We start from the raw sequence: 19,470 nt of genomic DNA on the forward strand, positions 1-19,470 counted from the left end.
GACTGTCCGCCACTCCCACCATACTATCCCTCCCCTTCCCCACCCCAGCCGCCACCTTACCCCCACCCAGTCGCCACTCCCATCATGCACTGGTGCTGCTGTTCGCAGTGTGGTCTCAGCTCTCTGAGACTGCATACATGTGTGCAAGTTGCGTTTACGTGTGTGTGTGTGTGTGTGTGTGTGTGTGTGTGTGTGTGTGTGTGTGTGTGTGTGTGCGTGTGTGTGTGTGTGTGTACTGCTGACAAAGGCCTTAATGGCTGAAAGCTTTAATCGTGTGAATCTTTTTGTTGTGCCTATTGCGGCTCAGCATCTCTGCTAAATGGTGAGTAGTAACTTTCCTACTCTGGTATTGTTACATTCCATTGTTTGATTAGTCTTGTAATAACATTAGACAAAAAATGAAAAAATATACCTTAAAAATAAATAAATCAGCTTACAGGATGAAGTAGTCACCACTATAACAAACACTGTGTATGATATAACCTCACATCAACTCTCAATAATTATACACTAAAATGGCAGTAATCACAGAAAATTATTGTAAATGGTTAATTTTTTGGGGCAATGAATGTGTATGATGACTTAATTCTGCACATAAAAGACATTAGTAATGTGTCTTGTCTCCCAAGGAGTTTCGTGTCATCTACCATTTCAAAATATGTGCAATGTAGTCTCATGTGCTCCACCACTGTAACTTTTGTATTTTGGTTCACAAGGTAAGATGTTGCCATCAGATTTATCAATTTGGGGACAGTATGTGAATTTTACAGTTTGGCATTTCATTGGGACAACTGCAATGGCAAAGTAAAAAGGGAATAAAGGACTTTCTCCCACTGATCAGCAGACTATGTTGGAAAGCACTGGAATTTATTAGTAGATTTGTGCAATTATGAAACATGAGCTAACTGTGTTAAAAGGAGGACTTATTTTGTGGAATGGAAATAATGTAAGACAAAGACATTCAAACTGTCATAAATAAGTTTAGTGTATTATCTGTAACAGAAGGCAAAATAATATTTGGTTGAACAAGAAAGTAGGGTGCAGCAGATAGTCATAATACAATTTAAGAAGCGTTCAGAAATAACATTTCCCAATTTATCAACAGACAGTGCTGAAGAACACCAGAATTTCTGAATATATTTGTGCCCTTCAAACTGAATTTAAAAAATATGAAATATGAACTGGGTTGAAGGGTGAACCAACTTAGTGAAATGAGAATAATGTAATACAAAGATATTCTAACTGCCAGGAATAATAGGTTTAGTGTGTTACCTGAAACAGAAGGCAAGATCATATCTGTTTATCAAAGAAAATAAGGTGTTGCATTAAGGAATATTCTGAAATTTTCTCAGATTCAGAGTTACTTTTAGTTAGGTAATGAAGTTTTCAGTGACTACTTAATGGCAAAGAGCAGCCAGAGCAGGCACCGCAGACAGAGAAGGTTACAGCTTGGCAGTGGTCATCATAAAATGGAGATTGACATGGATGGATTAAGACCAGAATCTACAGAGAAAATATTTACCATACAGCTAATTTTTGGCTTCTACAGTTAGTTGGCCTACAATGTTTCTGGCTCATACTGAGCAAGTGAGTCTTCACTGAAGAAATGCAAAGAAAGCAAAAATTGTACTGATGTTCCTCCTAGACTGCTGTTTGCTCCATTCAGCCCCTCTGTTATGAGGCTATGATGGTCATATGTATGATTCCTTTACATTACACTTCTTTGACAGTCACTTTGTGATAGTTCAAGAAGTAGGATGTGGTGGAAGGTGATATATACCAATGATAAAAAGCCAACATGTTAATGGAGTATGAAGAATATGGAAAGAATGTTCATTGTTGTGCTCTGCACATGTAGCAATATCCTTCTAGATATCAACCATCTCAACAATTATTTGTGAATCTCTTCAATCAATTATGTGAAAATGGAAGTTTAATACCTAGAAAATGCAACAGTGCCAAACAAGTGACCGATAAAGAGGATGAAATTAATGTTCTACTGGAAGTGACATGAGTCTGCCAAGTGTCCTATGTGTTCTCCATCATCATAAGTGCTATCTACATTATGTCTCTCTCCATCATAAGCTGTATGGATACGGTTGTAGAAACAGTCCTAATTTTTGTACCTGAGCATTAACATAAGATACACCACATTTACTATGTATCCTGACTGACTTTGTCAGATAGGGTCTAGTTGTTGTTGTTGTGGTCTTCAGTCCAGAGACTGGTTTGATGCAGCTCTCCATGCTAATCTATCCTGTGCAAGCTCCTTCATCTCCCAGTACCTACTGCAACTTACATCCTTCTGAATCTGCTTAGTGTATTCATCTCTTGGTCTCCCTCTACGATTTTTACCCCCCCCCCCCCCCCACTGCCCTCCAATGCTAAATTTGTAATCCCTTGATGCCTCAGGACATGTCCTACCAACCGGTCCCTTCTTCTAGTCAAGTTGTGCCACAAACTTCTCTTCTCCCCAATCCAATTCAATACCTCCTCATTAGTTACGTGATCTACCCATCTAATCTTCAGCATTTTTGTGTAACACCACATTTCGAAAGCTTCTATTCTCTTCTTGTCCAAACTATTTATCGTCCATGTTTCACTTCCATACATGGGTACACTCCATACAAATACTTTCAGAAACGACTTCCTGACACTTAATTCTATACTCGATGTTAACATATTTCTCTTCTTCAGAAATGCTTTCCTTGCCATTACCAGTCTTCATTTTATTCCTCTCTACTTCGACCATCATCAGTTATTTTGCTCCCCAAATAGCAAAACTCATCTACTACTTTAAGTGTCTCATTTCCTAATCTAATTCCCTCAGCATCACCTGACTTAATTCGACTACATTCCATTATCCTCGTTTTGCTTTTGTTGATGTTCATCTTATATCCTCCTTACAAGACACTGTCCATTCCGTTCAACTGCTCTTCCAAGTCCTTTGCTGTCTCTGACAGAATTACAATGTCATCGGCGAACCTCAAAGTTTTTATTTCTTCTCCATGGACTTTAATACCTACTCCGAATTTTTCTTTTGTTTCCTTTACTGCTTGCTCAATATACAGATTGAATAACATCGGGGATAGGCTACAACCCTGTCTCACTCCCTTCCAAACCACTGCTTCCCTTTCATGCCCCTCGACTCTTATAACTGCCATCTGGTTTCTGAACAAATTTTAAATAGCCTTTCGCTCCCTGTATTTTACCCTTTCCACCTTTAGAAATTGAAAGAGAGTATTCCAGTCAACATTGTCAAAAGCTTTCTCTAAGTCTACAAATGCTAGAAATGTAGGTTTGCCTTCCCTTAATCTAGCTTCTAAGATAAGTCGTAGGGTCAGTATTGCCTCACGTGTTCCAATATTTCTACGGAATCCAAACTGATCTTCACCAAGGTCGGCTTCTACCAGTTTTTCCATTCTTCTGTAAAGAATTCGTGTTAGTATTTTGCAACCGTGACTTATTAAACTGATAGTTCGGTAATTTTCACATCTGTCAACACCTGCTTTCTTTGGGATTGGAATTATTATATTCTTCTTGAAGTCTGAGGGTATTTTGCCTGTCTCATACATCTTGCTCACCAGATGCTAGAGTTTTGTCAGGACTGGCTCTTCCAAGGCCGTCAGTAGTTCCAATGGAATGTTGTCTACTCCCGGGGCCTTGTTTCGACTCAGGTCTTTCAGTGCTCTGTCAAACTCTTCACGCAGTATCGTATCTCCCATTTCATCTTCATCTACATCCTAATCTAGGCGAGTAAGTATGTGACATGGAATTGTGAACCATTAGATCATAGGCTCTGTTTTCATAGAATAGATTGTCAAATGTATCTCATCTTCCCAACTGCCAAACTTCCAGATATTAGATGAAATTCCACTGCAGGTCAGGAGAAACATGTGGCATCAATATGATACTGCATGATGTACTGCAACTTGTCATCACCAACCATTTCCAATGGTTGGTTTGAACAAAGGAGACTTCTACTTGGGCTGACCTGTTTACCAAATTGGACCCTCTAACATTTTTTTTTTCTCTTGATAAAGCTAAAAGACATTATTTACTAGGGCATATTGACTAGATATGATATGAAATGCCTGCTGCCTGCACTGAATTTCTGATGTAATACTGGAATGTGTGTTTCAGTCTTTACATAGCAGATGGGAAGCATCTTCTGAAGCTGGTAGTCAGCATTTTGAGCAAAATTTTTGAAGGCCAATTCTCTATCTTTTATCAAAATCAAAAACATTTGTTTATTCACTTACTCTCCTTAAATTAGGCCTGACACATGAAGCATACTGCTCCCAGCGGTTACAATTTTCAAACTGCAATGCTCTGTACACGGTGCCCCCAGGTCTTCAATGTGAGTAATTTTTATTATTAAAATTTTACAAAAGGCCACTTTTTCATCCATCACCTATCAGCTGATGTGACAGCAATCAACTGGTTGACATCAGTCTGCATCACAATAACCTATTATGTGCCAGTTCTCTGCTTTGGGAAACAATAGCTTTGTGTTCTTGATACCTCTGACTAATACTTGTCATTGAGGACAATGCACCGGGACCTATTACTTAAGAAGTCTTTAAGTCATTCACATATCTGGGAATCTATTCCATACACTCACACCTTTGTTAACAATCTGCAGCAGGGCACCATGTCAAATACTTATCATAACCTAGCATATGGAATCCCCCTCTTGACCTTTATCCGTAATTCTCAGGATATTATGTGAAAAAAGGGTAGGGCAAGCTGAGTTTTGGTGTGAGTGATGCTGTCTAAAACTGTGTTTCCTTAAGGACAGGAGCTTTTCCATATCAAGGAGCTTTATCATATTTGAACAGATAATATGTTCAAAAATTCTACTACAAACCGATTTACGGATGTTAGACTGTAATTCTGTGGGTCAGTTCTTTTACCCTTCTTACATATAAGAGGTATCTGTGCCCTTTTTCCAATTTCTTGGGACTTTGCACTGGTGGAGAGATTCATGACATGGAGCACTCTTTGGAAATCTGAATTTGTATTCCATCCAGACCTGGTGGCTCATTTGTTTTCAACTTTTTCAGTTGCTTCTCTATGCCAGGGATGCCTATTACTATGTCCTCCATATGGGAGTCTGTGTGATGGTCCAACAATACTATGTTTATGTGATTCTCCTGTGTAAACATTTTCTTTATCTAAATCTGAGCACTATCTATTAATTACAAACACAGACTACTTTCCAATCTTGACTATATCTCTAAGAGGGTGTAGAAATGGCATCAGAAACAGGATGCCAAATTCCAGTTTTGAGGTGCCACACACTAATTACTAAGCCAGAAGTGGATGCACAAAACCATTATCAGGCCCATCCAGCCCTGCCTGCCCTGTCTACCCAGAGCTGCCGTCACCTCTGCAGTTGTGTGAGGCCAATCGATCTTGCCTTGCACCTCTGCCGCCTTCATACAAGGTCACATTGTGTGTATGATGACCCAGTGTTGTCCTGATATGGGGTCCAGCCACTGTGTTGCTGCTTGCTGCTGCCATGCCATTCATCGATCAACAAACTTAAGTCACAAGCTTTGCTTTGAGGGAGAAGATGCTGCTGGGATCAAATGCTGCCCAAAAGCTACCACTGAAGACTTTTTGTTTGATTTGATCTATGTAGTTTAAAGTGATGCCCACCATGTCACAGGGACAGCTGGAGATGGATCCTGACATGCAACCAAGGCTTGGTCAACTCCTTTTGGAGAATGAAGATCTGAAAAGGTGCCTTAGTAAAGCATTAGTAAATGCAACACTGCAAAATAGCACTGCGCCCACAGCTACCATCACTTCCCTATATCCAGGGTTCCCAGTGCCGGTTCCATACTGCCCTGTAAATGAAATTGCAATGGGTTTGCTCACAGCCACCTTCATGGGCAAACCAGGCAAGAATGTCCACACTTTCATACAAAATTTAACAGATGTATGGAAGCTGTCCACAAGGAGTGACAAAGTGTTGGTAGGAGTTGCTAACCTAAAGTTGTATGGAGAGGCACGCAGTTATGGCAATTATGTGGAAGGCCTCAGAAATAGTAAGCCATCCGATGTCCTCGTAAAAGGGCTAGTGGACAGACACGGAGATAAGCAGTGTTAGCTATTATAGGAAGCAACTTTTCACTATATCCCAAATTTACAGAGAGGATTCAGAGTATTTTGGTGACAGAATAAAAGCTGTGTCATGTTATAGATATGCACTGGGGAAACGTAATAATGGAATGAGTTACTACCAGTGAAGCATAAGCTTGCTATGTAGATGTATTTGTTCATTGGATTGGCCCACAGGTAGATGCTGAGGTGAAGTGAACTTCTCCGATCACACTAAGGTAGGCTGTATGCTGTTTCTACGCAAGGAGTCTCAGCAATTTGTCCAATCTTCCACCAGCGTAAACCCTACTAGACATGCATTCATAGACAATGTGTGTTGTGTTTGTTGCAAATGCCCAGGTCATAAGGTCCCTGAGTGTTTGACAACAGCATGGGCCTACGGTAGAAAAATCGAACACGAGAGAGCAAACTGTCAGTCTCTACAGCATTGCTAAGCTAACAAAATTGGTGCTCAAAGGAATGTGAATAACAGAAATGTGTGTGGGAGCAGTTCTGTCACTACAAAGTGAATACAGTAAGGGAGGTAGGACTTGCTCAAGTGGTAAATGTAACTTTGCAAGGTAAAATCAACTGCAGAAAGTCTGCATTTATCATTGATAAAGGTGCATAAGCAAGCGTTTTGTTCATAAAATCTACTCGATATCAAGAATTAAAATGGCCCAGCTAAAAACTGAGTTGATTGAGAAAAAGGTAATTCACCCAATAGGTTTGCAGAATATGGAAATGAAAACAGACAGGAGAAAGTATGGGTTTACATTCAAAATATTTTGGAAGCATGATGATTTCAGTGGCATTTTTGGCAATGATTTTGTGTGCCATTTTCAAGGCATAGTTAGCTTCTGAACACAAGAAGTCCAAACTGGGTGAAATGCCCACCATTTTGACAGTGTTCACATTATAAGGATGTGAGGGTGTCCATAATAAATGGTCACATCCCGACAACTTACTAAATCACATAACACAGCATTAAAGTTAAACAAATTGAGAAAACAGTGGGCAGTACAGGGAAAATCATTTTGATAGAGGTAAGAAAAGATTTATTAAGAGGAGATATCTGTTACGATACCTCAACCTCAGGGCCTCAGACAAGTTTGGCAGTGACTTCTATTCTGCTGAGGAATACACAGTGCCTCTGTTAATCCAGATGATGGTGGTGCAACATGTGTGCATTTGTCAGCACAAATGTCAGAACTGGAATCTGCTGGTCACTCCATCCTCATGATGTAATGGGTTCTGTCCCGGTCCAGGTGGTGTAGTGGGCAGGATGTGTTGGATGAGCTGGAAGTCCCCTACCTGCCCTCCAGAACATGGCTGGCTATTCCAAAATCAAGCACTTCTTGCAGTCACCATGTAGACCACTGAAGGGTAACAGCCAGCAGCCAGAGCCTCAGCAGCTCAAGATGCCCACCCAGGGCAGCTTGTTCAGTGACTGAGGACAGCCTCAGACCCAGGAAGCTGTGAGATCACATCTCCGTTCTGCCCTTACAGACGGAACCTTAAAGTCCATTGGATGACAATACCCAGAGATTGGAGGCTGGCTGCCCTCTTGTTCCTTACAACGATACAGCAGCAAATTTCAAACCTGCCTTACCACAGCTTAGCACGTCCAAACAGCAGAACTTGGCAACTGATTCAGTGGGCCAGTTTGCCGTCAAAATTCACCAGCAGATGGTGACTGCAGTTGTCCTGTAACTGAAACAATCATCATTCTCTCCAGTTCCAGATACGGACAGAATGGTGATATGACTGCTTACTTTGAGCCTCTGGGCTCCCCGCGTAAGTACTTCTGATCTTTTAGCTAGTTTTGATGTGGTGTCTCTTTTTACAAAGGTACCTCTTGCAGACTCCTTGGCACTGATTGGCAATAAGTTTCAGGTGGGGATCACTGCTTTGTTTCACCATGCTCTCTCCTCATCATATTTTATGTTCAACCAAGAATATTTTGGACAGATTGACAGCATCACCATGGGTAGCCCTTTGTCTCCCTTGGTGGCCAACCTTTTCATGGAGGATTTTGAGGAGAGAGCACTTGATTCAGCAGCCCTCAAACCAACTGTTTTTTGGAGGTACATGGATGACGCTTTCGTAGTGTGGCCTCATGGAGAAGAAAAATTAATGGAGTTTTTAGATCACCTCAACTCAATTCATGAGAACATTCAGTTTACCATGGAATTAGAGAAAAATGGTTGCCTCCCTTTCTTGGATGTACTAGTTAGACGGAAGAGTGATGGCTCTCTGGGGCATTCGGTTTATCGAAAGCCCACACATACTGATTTGTATTTAAATTTGTCCAGCTGCCATCACCCATCGCAAACAATGAGTGTACTTAAAAACACTTGTACACAGAGCTCATGCAGTGTCGGATGCAGATAGTTTGCCTGAAGAGCTTGCCCATCTGAAGAGGGTTTTAAAAGAGAATGGATATTCTACCCAGCAAATTAGCAAGGCACTTGCAATTAATCCAAAGAAACAGGGAGTGGAGAAAGAAGAGAGCACGCCTACTAAATCTTTAGCTTTTCTTCCCTTTGTTGGCAATATTTCCTTCAAAAGTGCAAAAATCCTCCACGGTTTTGAAGTGAAAGCGATTTTCCGTCCACCATCGAAGATTTCTGACCTGCTGGGATCAGTGAAAGACGATCTGGTATTGCGGAAGCCGGGAATTTATAAAATACCTTGTCAGTGTGGCATGTCATATATAGGACAAACATTGCGAACAGTAGAAGAACGTTACACTGAACATCAACGCTGTACTCGCCTTTTGCAGCCTAGCAAGTCTGCAATTGCTGAGCATTGCATTTCCACTGGACACTCAATGGAGTATGACAAGACAACAATTTTGGCCACAGCAACATCCTTTTGGGACTCCGTCATAAAAGAATCAGTGGAAATTCGCATGACAGACAATCTTATCAACCATGACAATGGCTACCAGCTAGATAATGCATGGAACCCCATCATCTCTAAGATCTGCTCCAGACGAAGATGTCAGACTACTCCAATGGCCATGGCAATTGACAACGCTGAAGACACCTGAGTTCTGCAGTTCCACCAGCAAGGGTGCTGCTGGTGGGTGGTGTGGTTTGTCTGTCAATATGATTTTGACGCATGTGCGGAATACTTGCTGCACGCTGAATGCTATATACGGCTCACCTGAGGATGGCTGGCAGTTGTCCAGTTGAAATATCGAGGATAGAAGCTAACGACGACTGGCTGCAAGCCCAAAATCTTTTTGAATATTTAGTTTGCCGGGAAAATTTTAAATTTCGCATGTAACATATGTGTTTTTCAAAGCACGTCAGTGCCCTGTATTGCCCTTGAGTACTCCACACGTGTCTCTAACTTTGTTCATAGTGCCTGCCGGGCCATGCTTCCTGGCATTCAAGCCGTTGTAACCCTGACTTGGAGCATTGTTTGCTTAATAACTACGCTGCAGTGCCTGCAACCCAATGTGTGTATTGGTCCCTTAACTTATACCTTCCAACCACAGCTGCGTAAAATTTTAAAAATTTTCCCCAATCTATGCCTATATTTATTCATAGTGCAATATATTTTCTTAGTGACCCATTAATAAGAAATGAAATTTTAGATGGTAAACAGATGAATGTGAAGTGCAGTAATCTTGCATGAGCATAGCATGAGAGGGTACATTTTTACCAATGTACATAATTTTGGAAGCAGGGTTGTTAAAATTCACTGGAGTACCATATGTGCCAAAGTGTATGAAGTAAATACTGATGAGATAACAGCATCCCAAGGAAAGAAACATCCTGAAAGAACAAGTTACATAAATTCTACGTCAGTTGTATCAACTATAGCAGGGGAACTTGAAAAGAAACTTGAAATCCTATGTTAGGCAGATCAGGATGTATTGTGCCCCAATCTAGTCAAATTTGCAAGTTTGTTTGAAGGACATAAACAACTTGCAGCAACCTTCTCAATGTACCATGAGATTTCTTCAGGTGATGCTAGGACTATATCCTATAAACCTTATCGCTTACCATATCACTTGCAGCTTGTAGTAAGAAGAAATAAAACCAGTAGTGGGGAAAAGGCTTGCTGTATTTGTGAAGATATGAGAGCGGCTAATAAGATCATGAAACCAGATACTTATCTCCTTCCAAGGGTTGATGACACTTTGGATCACCTTTGCAAATTCAAATTCTTCACTGCCTTAGATATGAGCTCTGGCTACTATCGAATTCCCATACAACAGATCACAAAAAGACTGCTTTTGTTGTGCCCTCTGAGCATTACAAATATGTAAGGTGGCCCTTTGGCCTCCAAAACACTGGATGACATAACTGTCATTGCAAGTATGATGATAGAACATGCAGAATGACTGGGAAATTTTGTAACTTGTATTAGTAATACTAATCTAAATTTGAAATTAGAAAAGTGCACTTTGCCGCACTCACAAGTGCACTATCAAGTCCACTTCATTTTGGCAGATGGTGTAGGACCAGATCCATGGTTAATGGACACAGTGGACAATTTTGTTGCACCGAGGTGCATTAAAGAATTGCAATAATTTCTCAGATTAACAAATTACTTGCGGAAAACCATGTAGCCACCACAAAACTGCTCACAAAATTACTATAGAAGGGGACTCCTTTTGTCTGTGCAGTGGACTGTGAGAATATCATATTCAGATTGAAAGAAATTCTTACAAGTTCACCCACCTGACTTATACGAATTTTGTGCTGCCTTTAATCTTGTCATGTGATGATAGCAACATAGCTGTAAAATACAAGATGGTAAAGAAAAACAAATTGGTTATGTATAAAGTCAACTGAACCAAGTTGAACAAAACTACAACACCCTAGGAAAGGAACTTCTGGCACTTGTTTTTGGCACTTATTACTTTTGGTGTTACCTACATGGATAACAATTCACAGGAGTTACATATGCAGCTTTACAATTGCTTTTATGTTTAAATGATCCCAGCAGCATACCTGTTAGATGGACCTTAAAACTTAGTGAATATGACTACATAGTCAAACACAAGTCTGGGAAGTTAAACCAAAATGCAAATGCACTGATTGAAAATTAAGATCATGCAAGTAGACAATGTTCTTACTGAGGAATTAAAAACAGGCATGGGAATCTGGTCACATGAAAAGAAAGATGTTGACGAATAATTTCAAAATTGTCTTCCATTTGCTAAGAGAGTGCAAGGATGAAGACCAAATACAGCTCTTCATACTTTGCTTGAGGCGGTAGTACCTTATGTCCAACCTTATGGTATAGGTAGGTTGACAACCTAAATTAATGAAGAGGAGAATTGCGCCATTTCACCCTAAAAAAAATGTCAGGTTTGAACACATTCATAAAACAGTTGTCAAAATGTTGTCTTATTGCATGAACAGCTCACAATCAAACTGGGATGTACTACTGCCATTTTTAATTTCATAATACAATTCAGGATACATGTAGCAATAGGGCTGAGTTCCTTTGAGGTTGTTTATGGCTGCAAATGAGAACCCTTTTTGCGATAGAGAAGTTGTCACCTGAAATACACTCCAGCAAAGTGAAGCACCTGGCTAAGAGATTAAAGTTCATTTGGAGGAGAGTTCAGTACAACAATGCAGCAACAACATGGATGCAATTGCTCCATAGTCAAATAGTCAGTGTTGTCTAGTATGGTAAAGTTATATCCAAAGTTTATGGAATTTGGAAACTTAATTAAAAATCATAGATCACAGGCCATTATTATGGAGAAGCCAGCTGCACTAAGTAGGACATTATGTAATGTTATGACAAACTGCCATGAAACCGTGCTTCACGTTGTCCATCAATGCCAAATTATAGCTCCTAGATTGGAAGATTGTAGTTAATTTTGATTATTTCATTGAATATTAAGGTAGCAATATACCATGTCCTGTAGTGTTCCTGCAAAACTCAGAAAGAACCATTCAGCATGGACTAGGGTTCGAGATCAAGAACTAATTTTATTGTAAGTCTTAGGCGGGAGGTAGAGTTAATAGTTTCTTAGTCAATTTACTGTTTAGCCATATTGATGATGATGTTGTGTCTTTGCCTCAATCAGGCCCTGATTATCTAGAATATTTTGCTTCAGTGCTGCATTTCTGCCATTCTTGTGAAGTTGCCTCTGGATTTGATAGGTGTTTAGGAATGTTAGTTTGATATTACTACTGTGTGTTCAGAACTTCTTCCCCATTGGATTGTTGCTATGGACAATAGGCAGTGTGTTACAGACATCTGGACTTCATAAAACACCACCAGTCACAGAGCTGAAATACGGCTGTACCTTGCCTCCACATGACTGTGCTACTAATGTGTCACTACTTTTACATTTGTAAGTTAAATACTCCCCATTATCCCAAAATTAATCAGTATGACCTTTTTAACTTCATTTCACTCTTTTACTTATTCATCTACATTTTACAATCTGTCTCCACTACTGAATGGTTTTGTCATACATTTGCATTATTTCACTACATTGAGACATTGCTACTACATAGTTTTCAGTGTTGTCTAGTATGGTAAAGTTATATCCAAAGTTTATGGAATTTGGAAACTTAATTAAAAAGCATAGATCACAGGCCATTATTATGGAGAAGCCAGCTGCATTGTTTTGAAGGAAGTTGCAGACATAAGATCCCACCCTCCACCACATCGAACAATCTATTGTTCAACTGCTGTAGAATAATTGTAACCCAGCACTGCCCCACATGCCTGGTTTCCAAATGGACTTTGGCAATGCAATTCAGCATCTTCTGTGAACCATCGTTTATTCTTGGAACATACTGATGACAGTTTGTCTTATCTATAACAAATTCGATTGATCCCTGACTAGTAGTTGAATTAACGCACCATTTGTTCCACAGCATATGAATCAGCTAGTTACATGCTGTTCCATATTCCAAAAGCATTCCACTGCTGTATCCTGGGACATGAATTCTGGTTCACTGCAGAACAGAAAGAAACCCTGAATGTCACTATAACACCATCTCTGTTATGCATTCTGAAATTTATCTTCTCTCTCATTTCTTTTACCTTTCTTACACACAGGAGTCACCTGCACTTTTTTCTGTTTGCTTGGGGCTTTTCACTGGGTGAGAGATTTCTGACAAATACTGGCTAAGAAAGGGGCCAATGCTGCAGAGAGCTCTGTGTAAAACTGAATTAGTATTCCATTTGGACCTGATGAGTTATTTGTTTTCATCACTTTCAGTTGCTTGTCTGTGCTACAGACGCTTATTTCCCTGTCCTCTATGTGGGGGAGTCTGTACAACAGTCAAATGACAGTATGCCTGTATGGTTGTCTGTGTGAATGATTTCTTAAATGTGAAATTTAAAACTTCAGCTTTCCTTTTGGTGTGTTGTATTGCCAACCCAGACTGGTCAATGAGTGACTAGATAGAAGAGCCTTCAACCACCTTAATGACTATATCTATAACTAGAATTTTCTTGGATTCTTGGCAAGATCATTCACTGAGGTATGACGGTGGAAGTTGTTGTATGTTTCACATATAGCTCTTCTTAGACACATGAATTTCTACTAACTTTTGCCTGACAACATTCACACACTCTTTTTTTAACCAAGAGTTCAACAGTCTCTATCCCCTCAGCATTTTCTGAATCTGATTATTAACCATGGAGGTCCTTTCCATCCTTAACCCAGTTACTTGGCACATATGTCTCTAGAGCTCGATTTACGAGCAGTTAAACTTTGCCCATAATCCCTCTGCATCTATCATACTGGGGTAAATGACCATTACTTGTCTAAGGTGTCTTGATTGAAGATGTTCCATCAGTTTTGCTCTTGATGTGACAATTGACAGGTGCCCCTTCCTGTTGCAATTATAGCACCTGGAAACTTTTTTAAATGTAAAAGCAATACAATTTTTCCTGTTAACTTTAAGAGAAGTATTGCTACTTGATGAATTATTACAGATGTTACTGTTTATTTTTTCCAGTAATTTATTTTTTATGGAGCCTCTCACAATGACAAGTTTGAATTTTCTAAGCTCATAATTACAGTTTGTCCAGTAGCCCTGAAGGAGACTACACTACAGAAACTACACTGGATCTATTTTTCTTTAACTTCAAAGTTCATAGCATTTAATTTTTAGGCCATAGTTATTATCTTTGTAAAAAGTCTGGTTGACAGCAGCATCTTTAATAACCTCATTTGTAAGAAGAGGCCAGAGTCTCTGCAGACTTGCTTTAGCTTGTCCGCCACTTCTTTAGCTGTAGTGGTATCTTGCAGACAAACAAATATTGACAGATGAACAGACAGTATAATTTTGGATCCTGTTGTGCACATCTGAGTTACATCCATTATTTTGCCAGTGATGTAATCCCACAATTATTTGTATTGTAGGTAAGTTTGCATAGCAAACTGTCACATACTATATTTTCCTCTTTATATCTGTTTTTCAACTAAGTGGTATTTAGAGAAATCACTGTATTAGTGATTATGTTGGTCCAAATTGATGAAAGCTGCCACTTATTTCCACCAGCCACTGTTTTCTTGGTTTGTTTTTTAGAATAGCACACTGGGGATTAGGGATGGTGGTGGGGGCAATGGGGGAGTGGGGGGAAAGGGGTTTGGATCCACAACCTGTTAGCAAAGTAATTTTCAGACAGTATCTGATTGGAAAGAACACATTTACTGCATATACATCAACAATAATGAAACTGTAACATGGACTTCTGCAACAAGATTTTACATGGAGTGAAAAACACAGAATGTCTATAGTTAACAAGACAGACATATATTATAAATTCATTCAGAAATCAATGGCTGAGAATTACCCTACAGATGTGCTGGGTTGTGAGATCAGTTCCATATACAAAAGATACAACGGAAGTATGAAGTACCTTATGTCATGCACTGTACAGCAGCTTGGGGAGCATATATGTAGATGTAAAGAAACAAAATTAAAACTGGAGGGGTCAGTGTAAGAAATTGCTAAGCCACAGAGTGGATTTTGAGTTGCTATGTTGTTATATATTTAGCTAAATTGAAAGACAAGAGGATAAGTACAAAAAGACAAAACAAACTATGTATTAGAAAGCTCTTTCCAGCAGTACATGTGGGAAAACTTGTTAACAGCATGTGGTGCACTTGGAAACACAACAGTTTATGCAATCAAGCTAACTCTTACTAGATTGAGGGTTAACCACTTTTTCCACTGATCCCTACATGATGCTGATGATGAAGATGTTTGGAGCTTATGGCTGCTCAACAGCGAGGTCATCAGTGCCCTTACACTCATTAAAACATGCGAATGTGGCTAAAACTATAAAAAAATTTCTACACTCTGACCTCTTCAATTACACTTGCACACTGTGTACGCCGACACAAATAATATGTTAAAAGTTCATCTGTTGTGAATAATTGACAAATGATGTTCTTTTAAACTCACAGCATTAGTAAGTAGAGCACATTAACGAGAAAGTTAAAATTACAAAGAAATATTACCTGTAATGGGATATCATAGTTAAGTTCAAACTTTTTGACTTTTTCAGTCCATGGCAAGAAAGCTTTTGTCTCATTATCTATGAAGTAATTAAAAACAGTGCCTTGAGGAGGTAATTTGATACTTTTGAATTCATTTGTCCACCATTTAGTAAATTCAACTCTGTGGTCCACCAGCTATAAACAGAAACCTCATTGAGTAGATTCCTTAAATCATAAAAAATAAAGTAAAATAATTCAATGACAACCCATAATTATACAAAAGAAACACTACAGTGGCATTCTACAAGGAGACAGTACTTCTAATTATGAGGCTATCTGAAGAACAAACTGCATTTTCATGTAGCATGTGAAGTAATAGGACAACAGACCAGTCATTATACTTACTTATGCAGTAGTCAGGTGTGCTTTGTAGTTAAATAAATAGCCACAGTGTTTTTCTTTTGCCCACAATAGTCACTAAAAATGAGCTCTACAATTGAAAATCCTGCCAAATGCAAGAGCTTTTCAGTGATGTGGTGTTTAGTGGTGCAAAAATCTCCCCAAACAGTTGACACACTCTGTGAAATTTGTTCTCAATAAGAGTAAAATGTGAAGTGTCAAAGTGTTATGCATCAATATTGTCATTTGTTTGAGAATGGAGAGATGAAATTCAGATAACTGAAAAGGCTTTCCGTCAGCAACAAACTAGTTTGGCAAACTGACAGAAAATTCCTGAAAAGCAGCAACTGCCAAGCAACTTTCATACATTATGCATGTTTTGCAAGAGATTGTGATGAAACAAGACATAACAGTTCTGTGCTTGTTGTATTCAAAGTCTCCTAAATCTCAGAAGGTGATGACTTCTCTGGACTTTTGTTTTCACTATGATGTGATGGACTACTAAATAGAATCATGACTTAGGTTTTCTAAGTTAACGTGCAGACAAAACTGCAATTGATGGTGTGGAGTCATATCACCTCACCCAAAAAGCCTATAAAAAGCACACTTAAAACTGTCACCCAGAAATATTATGACTACTGTGTTTTGATATGCTAAAGGAATCACATCTGTTGTTTTAATGGAGCATGGAAGGACAATTAAGTGTGAAGCTTACAGTGATGCATTAAGGTAATTGAGAAAAGTCTTCAAAGCAAACAACTAGGTCTCTTTACTATGGTGTCATGTTTACGTACAACAATGCTCCACTACACTCTGTCCAGCAAGGATAAGAATTCTAACAGCAGTTGAAATATGACATTTTTCAACATCCACATTAGTGCTCAGTCCTGGATTGAACTGATTTCTACCTCATCATAAACTTCTGCACCCTTGCAAGAAGTATTGCAAGAAAAAACAAATTTTACTGGAACAACATGCAAGAAATATCTTTCCTTGTCCTTAAGGAGGCACAAACATCTTCTTCATTTCCAGCATTGTATGACAAGAATGCCAAGACAGAACCTCACATTGATACATATGGGTTTGGAACAATAGCAGTTCTAGTACAAATTCAGGAAGGTGCTCAAGAGGTGATTGCTTATGCTCTCAGAATATGCTCCTAGCATGTGATAAACTGCTCTAAAACTGAGAAAGAGTGCCTTGCAGTTGTTTGGGGCATCAACAAGTTCTGGCTACTTTTAGCTGATAAACCATTTGCCATTGTAAAGGACCATTCTCTCTGTTGGCTGAATAGCTGGAAGGATCCATTGGATCAAATGGCAAGACGGGCATTGAAGCTTCAAGAGTACAATGTCACAATGGTATACAAAAGCAGTCACAACACAAGGATGATAATTGCCTTTCAAAGAATCCTTTCACGGAACACAGCAACACGATGAAATCTGTCATTGCTGCATTGAATGACATGCCTGCTGAACAAAGGAAAATCCAGCACAGCTGTAAAGCAAAGAAGCCCTGAAGAAGGGGGAACTCTTCAAAGGGGAATCCCAGTCAATTAATGGAGTACTGGATAAGAGGAACTATGATCCAATGGGGCAAAAATGGTTACTCATCGTCCCAGCACGTCTGTGGCCAGCTATTCTTCAGTTTTTTCATGACAATCCAACTTAGGATTCATGAAGACTCTAGAAAGAATCAGATGCAGTATCACTGTCCAGATCTCTACCAATCCATTAGATGCCCTGTGAGCCACTATGAGGAATGCCAATGACAGAGAAACATACTACAACTACCTCTGGAACATCTAGTCTCAATCTGCCTGCAGCAGTGCCATTCCAACCCATTTGGAATTGGCCTCTTGGAAAGGCTCCCAGAAATGGCAAATGGGAATCAATGGAAAATAGTCTTACCTGTTATTCTGTCACCAAAGATGTACTGTCTGCCGAAGCTTCAAAAATTGCAAAGTTCCTTGCAGAAGACATAATTATGTAACGCAGAGTGCTCCTTGTGTTGACCTCTGATCATGGAAAAGGCTTCCAATCAAGACTAGTTATCACTGCCACCACTTCAACTGTACAATACTTAGGATGACTAGGTGAAACACCTCATCACCAAGACCAAAGAAACCGGACAGTTGACTTTCATAAGGAACCTGTACACACAGGAGAAAGACTTTGAATGCTATAATGTCAAGGACCAGCCAGTGCGATTCAGACCAGGTATAAATTTTTATGTCTGTATGGAAAATAGGACTATCAGAAAAATTACCAAACCACAGTTTTGGACTGTACCACATCCTTCACTGACTGTTGAGCATCACACACGAAGTCAATCATTATGACCCTTCTTCAAAAAACAAAAGAGCAGACATGTCTATATCCAACATATGAAGCCCTACTATGGTCCAGAAGTTCAAAGAAACTAAAGACCTTCTCAAGAGTCAAGAAGTGCCAATGCTCATTATAACGAAAAAGTAACAACATGACCAAAATGTGAAAATCCACCATTTTGAGGACCACTGAAAAGATCTATATCCAGTGTGTTGAAGCTAGCTCCAATGAGAACTTCCAAAACAGTAGGTCGCTGTTTATCCAAAAGAGGGAGCAATGCCATTAACTCTGGTGCATGCAGTGTAGGTGAAGTGGTTAGCACACCATTTCAAGCTCAACCTTCATCAATTTGTTACTTAGAATTCATCATTTTTGGAAGCTTCTAGAAATATGTTTTTAATGTTTGTATATTCTGGAATATTCGATGTTTGCACAACAGCATTCTGCAGTATTCTATGTTAGTATAAACAGCTGCAATCTCCATCCCAATGGTCATTTTTTTCTGGCTGTATGTTGGTATCAATAATAAATGTACATTCAGTACTAAATATTGAACTTGACTGATGACCCTGACTTCATATTTGGACTTGCTTGTAGTTTAGATGTGAAAGTATTAAGAGATTGCCTATGAAATTAATTCAGGGCAAAAAGAAAAATATATAACTATTGGCTGTAGTCTCCCATTGTTCTACTGCCTCATCCCAACTCTGGGAGAAGCTAAAATAATAATTATGAATGGAGTCATTTTAAAATATTGCTTACCTGATCTTGAAACAATGCAGATCCAAATGCCCAAATGCATGCAAATACAAAATACACTTCATACCATTCATTTGGACATTCTGGAGGCAGATTTGTTGGTGTGAGCAAACAATCGAGCAGATGGCATAACATCTGGATGTGTGATATGTCAGGAATAGGTGTAATTTTTTTAAACTTTAAACGTACTGCATCCAGGCAAGGTGGAACATATTTTTCAAACAAAGTGCTAAGATTTCGCTTTTCTGTCTCTATCTCCCTTTTATCAATCCAACTTGTAACAAATCTAGAACAAATAGAGCATTAAATACAATTAACTGAACTCCATAACAAAGAGATGTAAGATAACATTTATAATATACAGCACTGCATGCCAAGCTAACAAGGAGAAATCTAGTGCGAGTCCAAAAACAGTCATAAAAT

At 39.2% G+C, this 19,470-nt stretch overlaps 1 protein-coding gene across 1 annotated transcript in view; it reads right to left on the minus strand.

Annotated features, from left to right (window-relative positions):
• The window catches only part of LOC124620004 (dynein beta chain, ciliary-like), a 588,564-nt gene that overhangs the window by 173,957 nt on the left and 395,137 nt on the right, over positions 1 to 19,470 (minus strand). The window contains exons 24-25 of the mRNA XM_047146668.1: positions 19,051 to 19,333; positions 15,581 to 15,754 (exon numbers count right to left, since the gene is read on the minus strand). Coding sequence (XP_047002624.1) covers positions 15,581 to 15,754; positions 19,051 to 19,333 — 457 coding nt within the window. The remainder of the gene's footprint in view (positions 1 to 15,580; positions 15,755 to 19,050; positions 19,334 to 19,470) is intronic.

Source organism: Schistocerca americana, chromosome 6 (genome assembly GCF_021461395.2).
Source record: "Schistocerca americana isolate TAMUIC-IGC-003095 chromosome 6, iqSchAmer2.1, whole genome shotgun sequence".
NCBI lineage: Eukaryota > Metazoa > Arthropoda > Insecta > Orthoptera > Acrididae > Schistocerca > Schistocerca americana.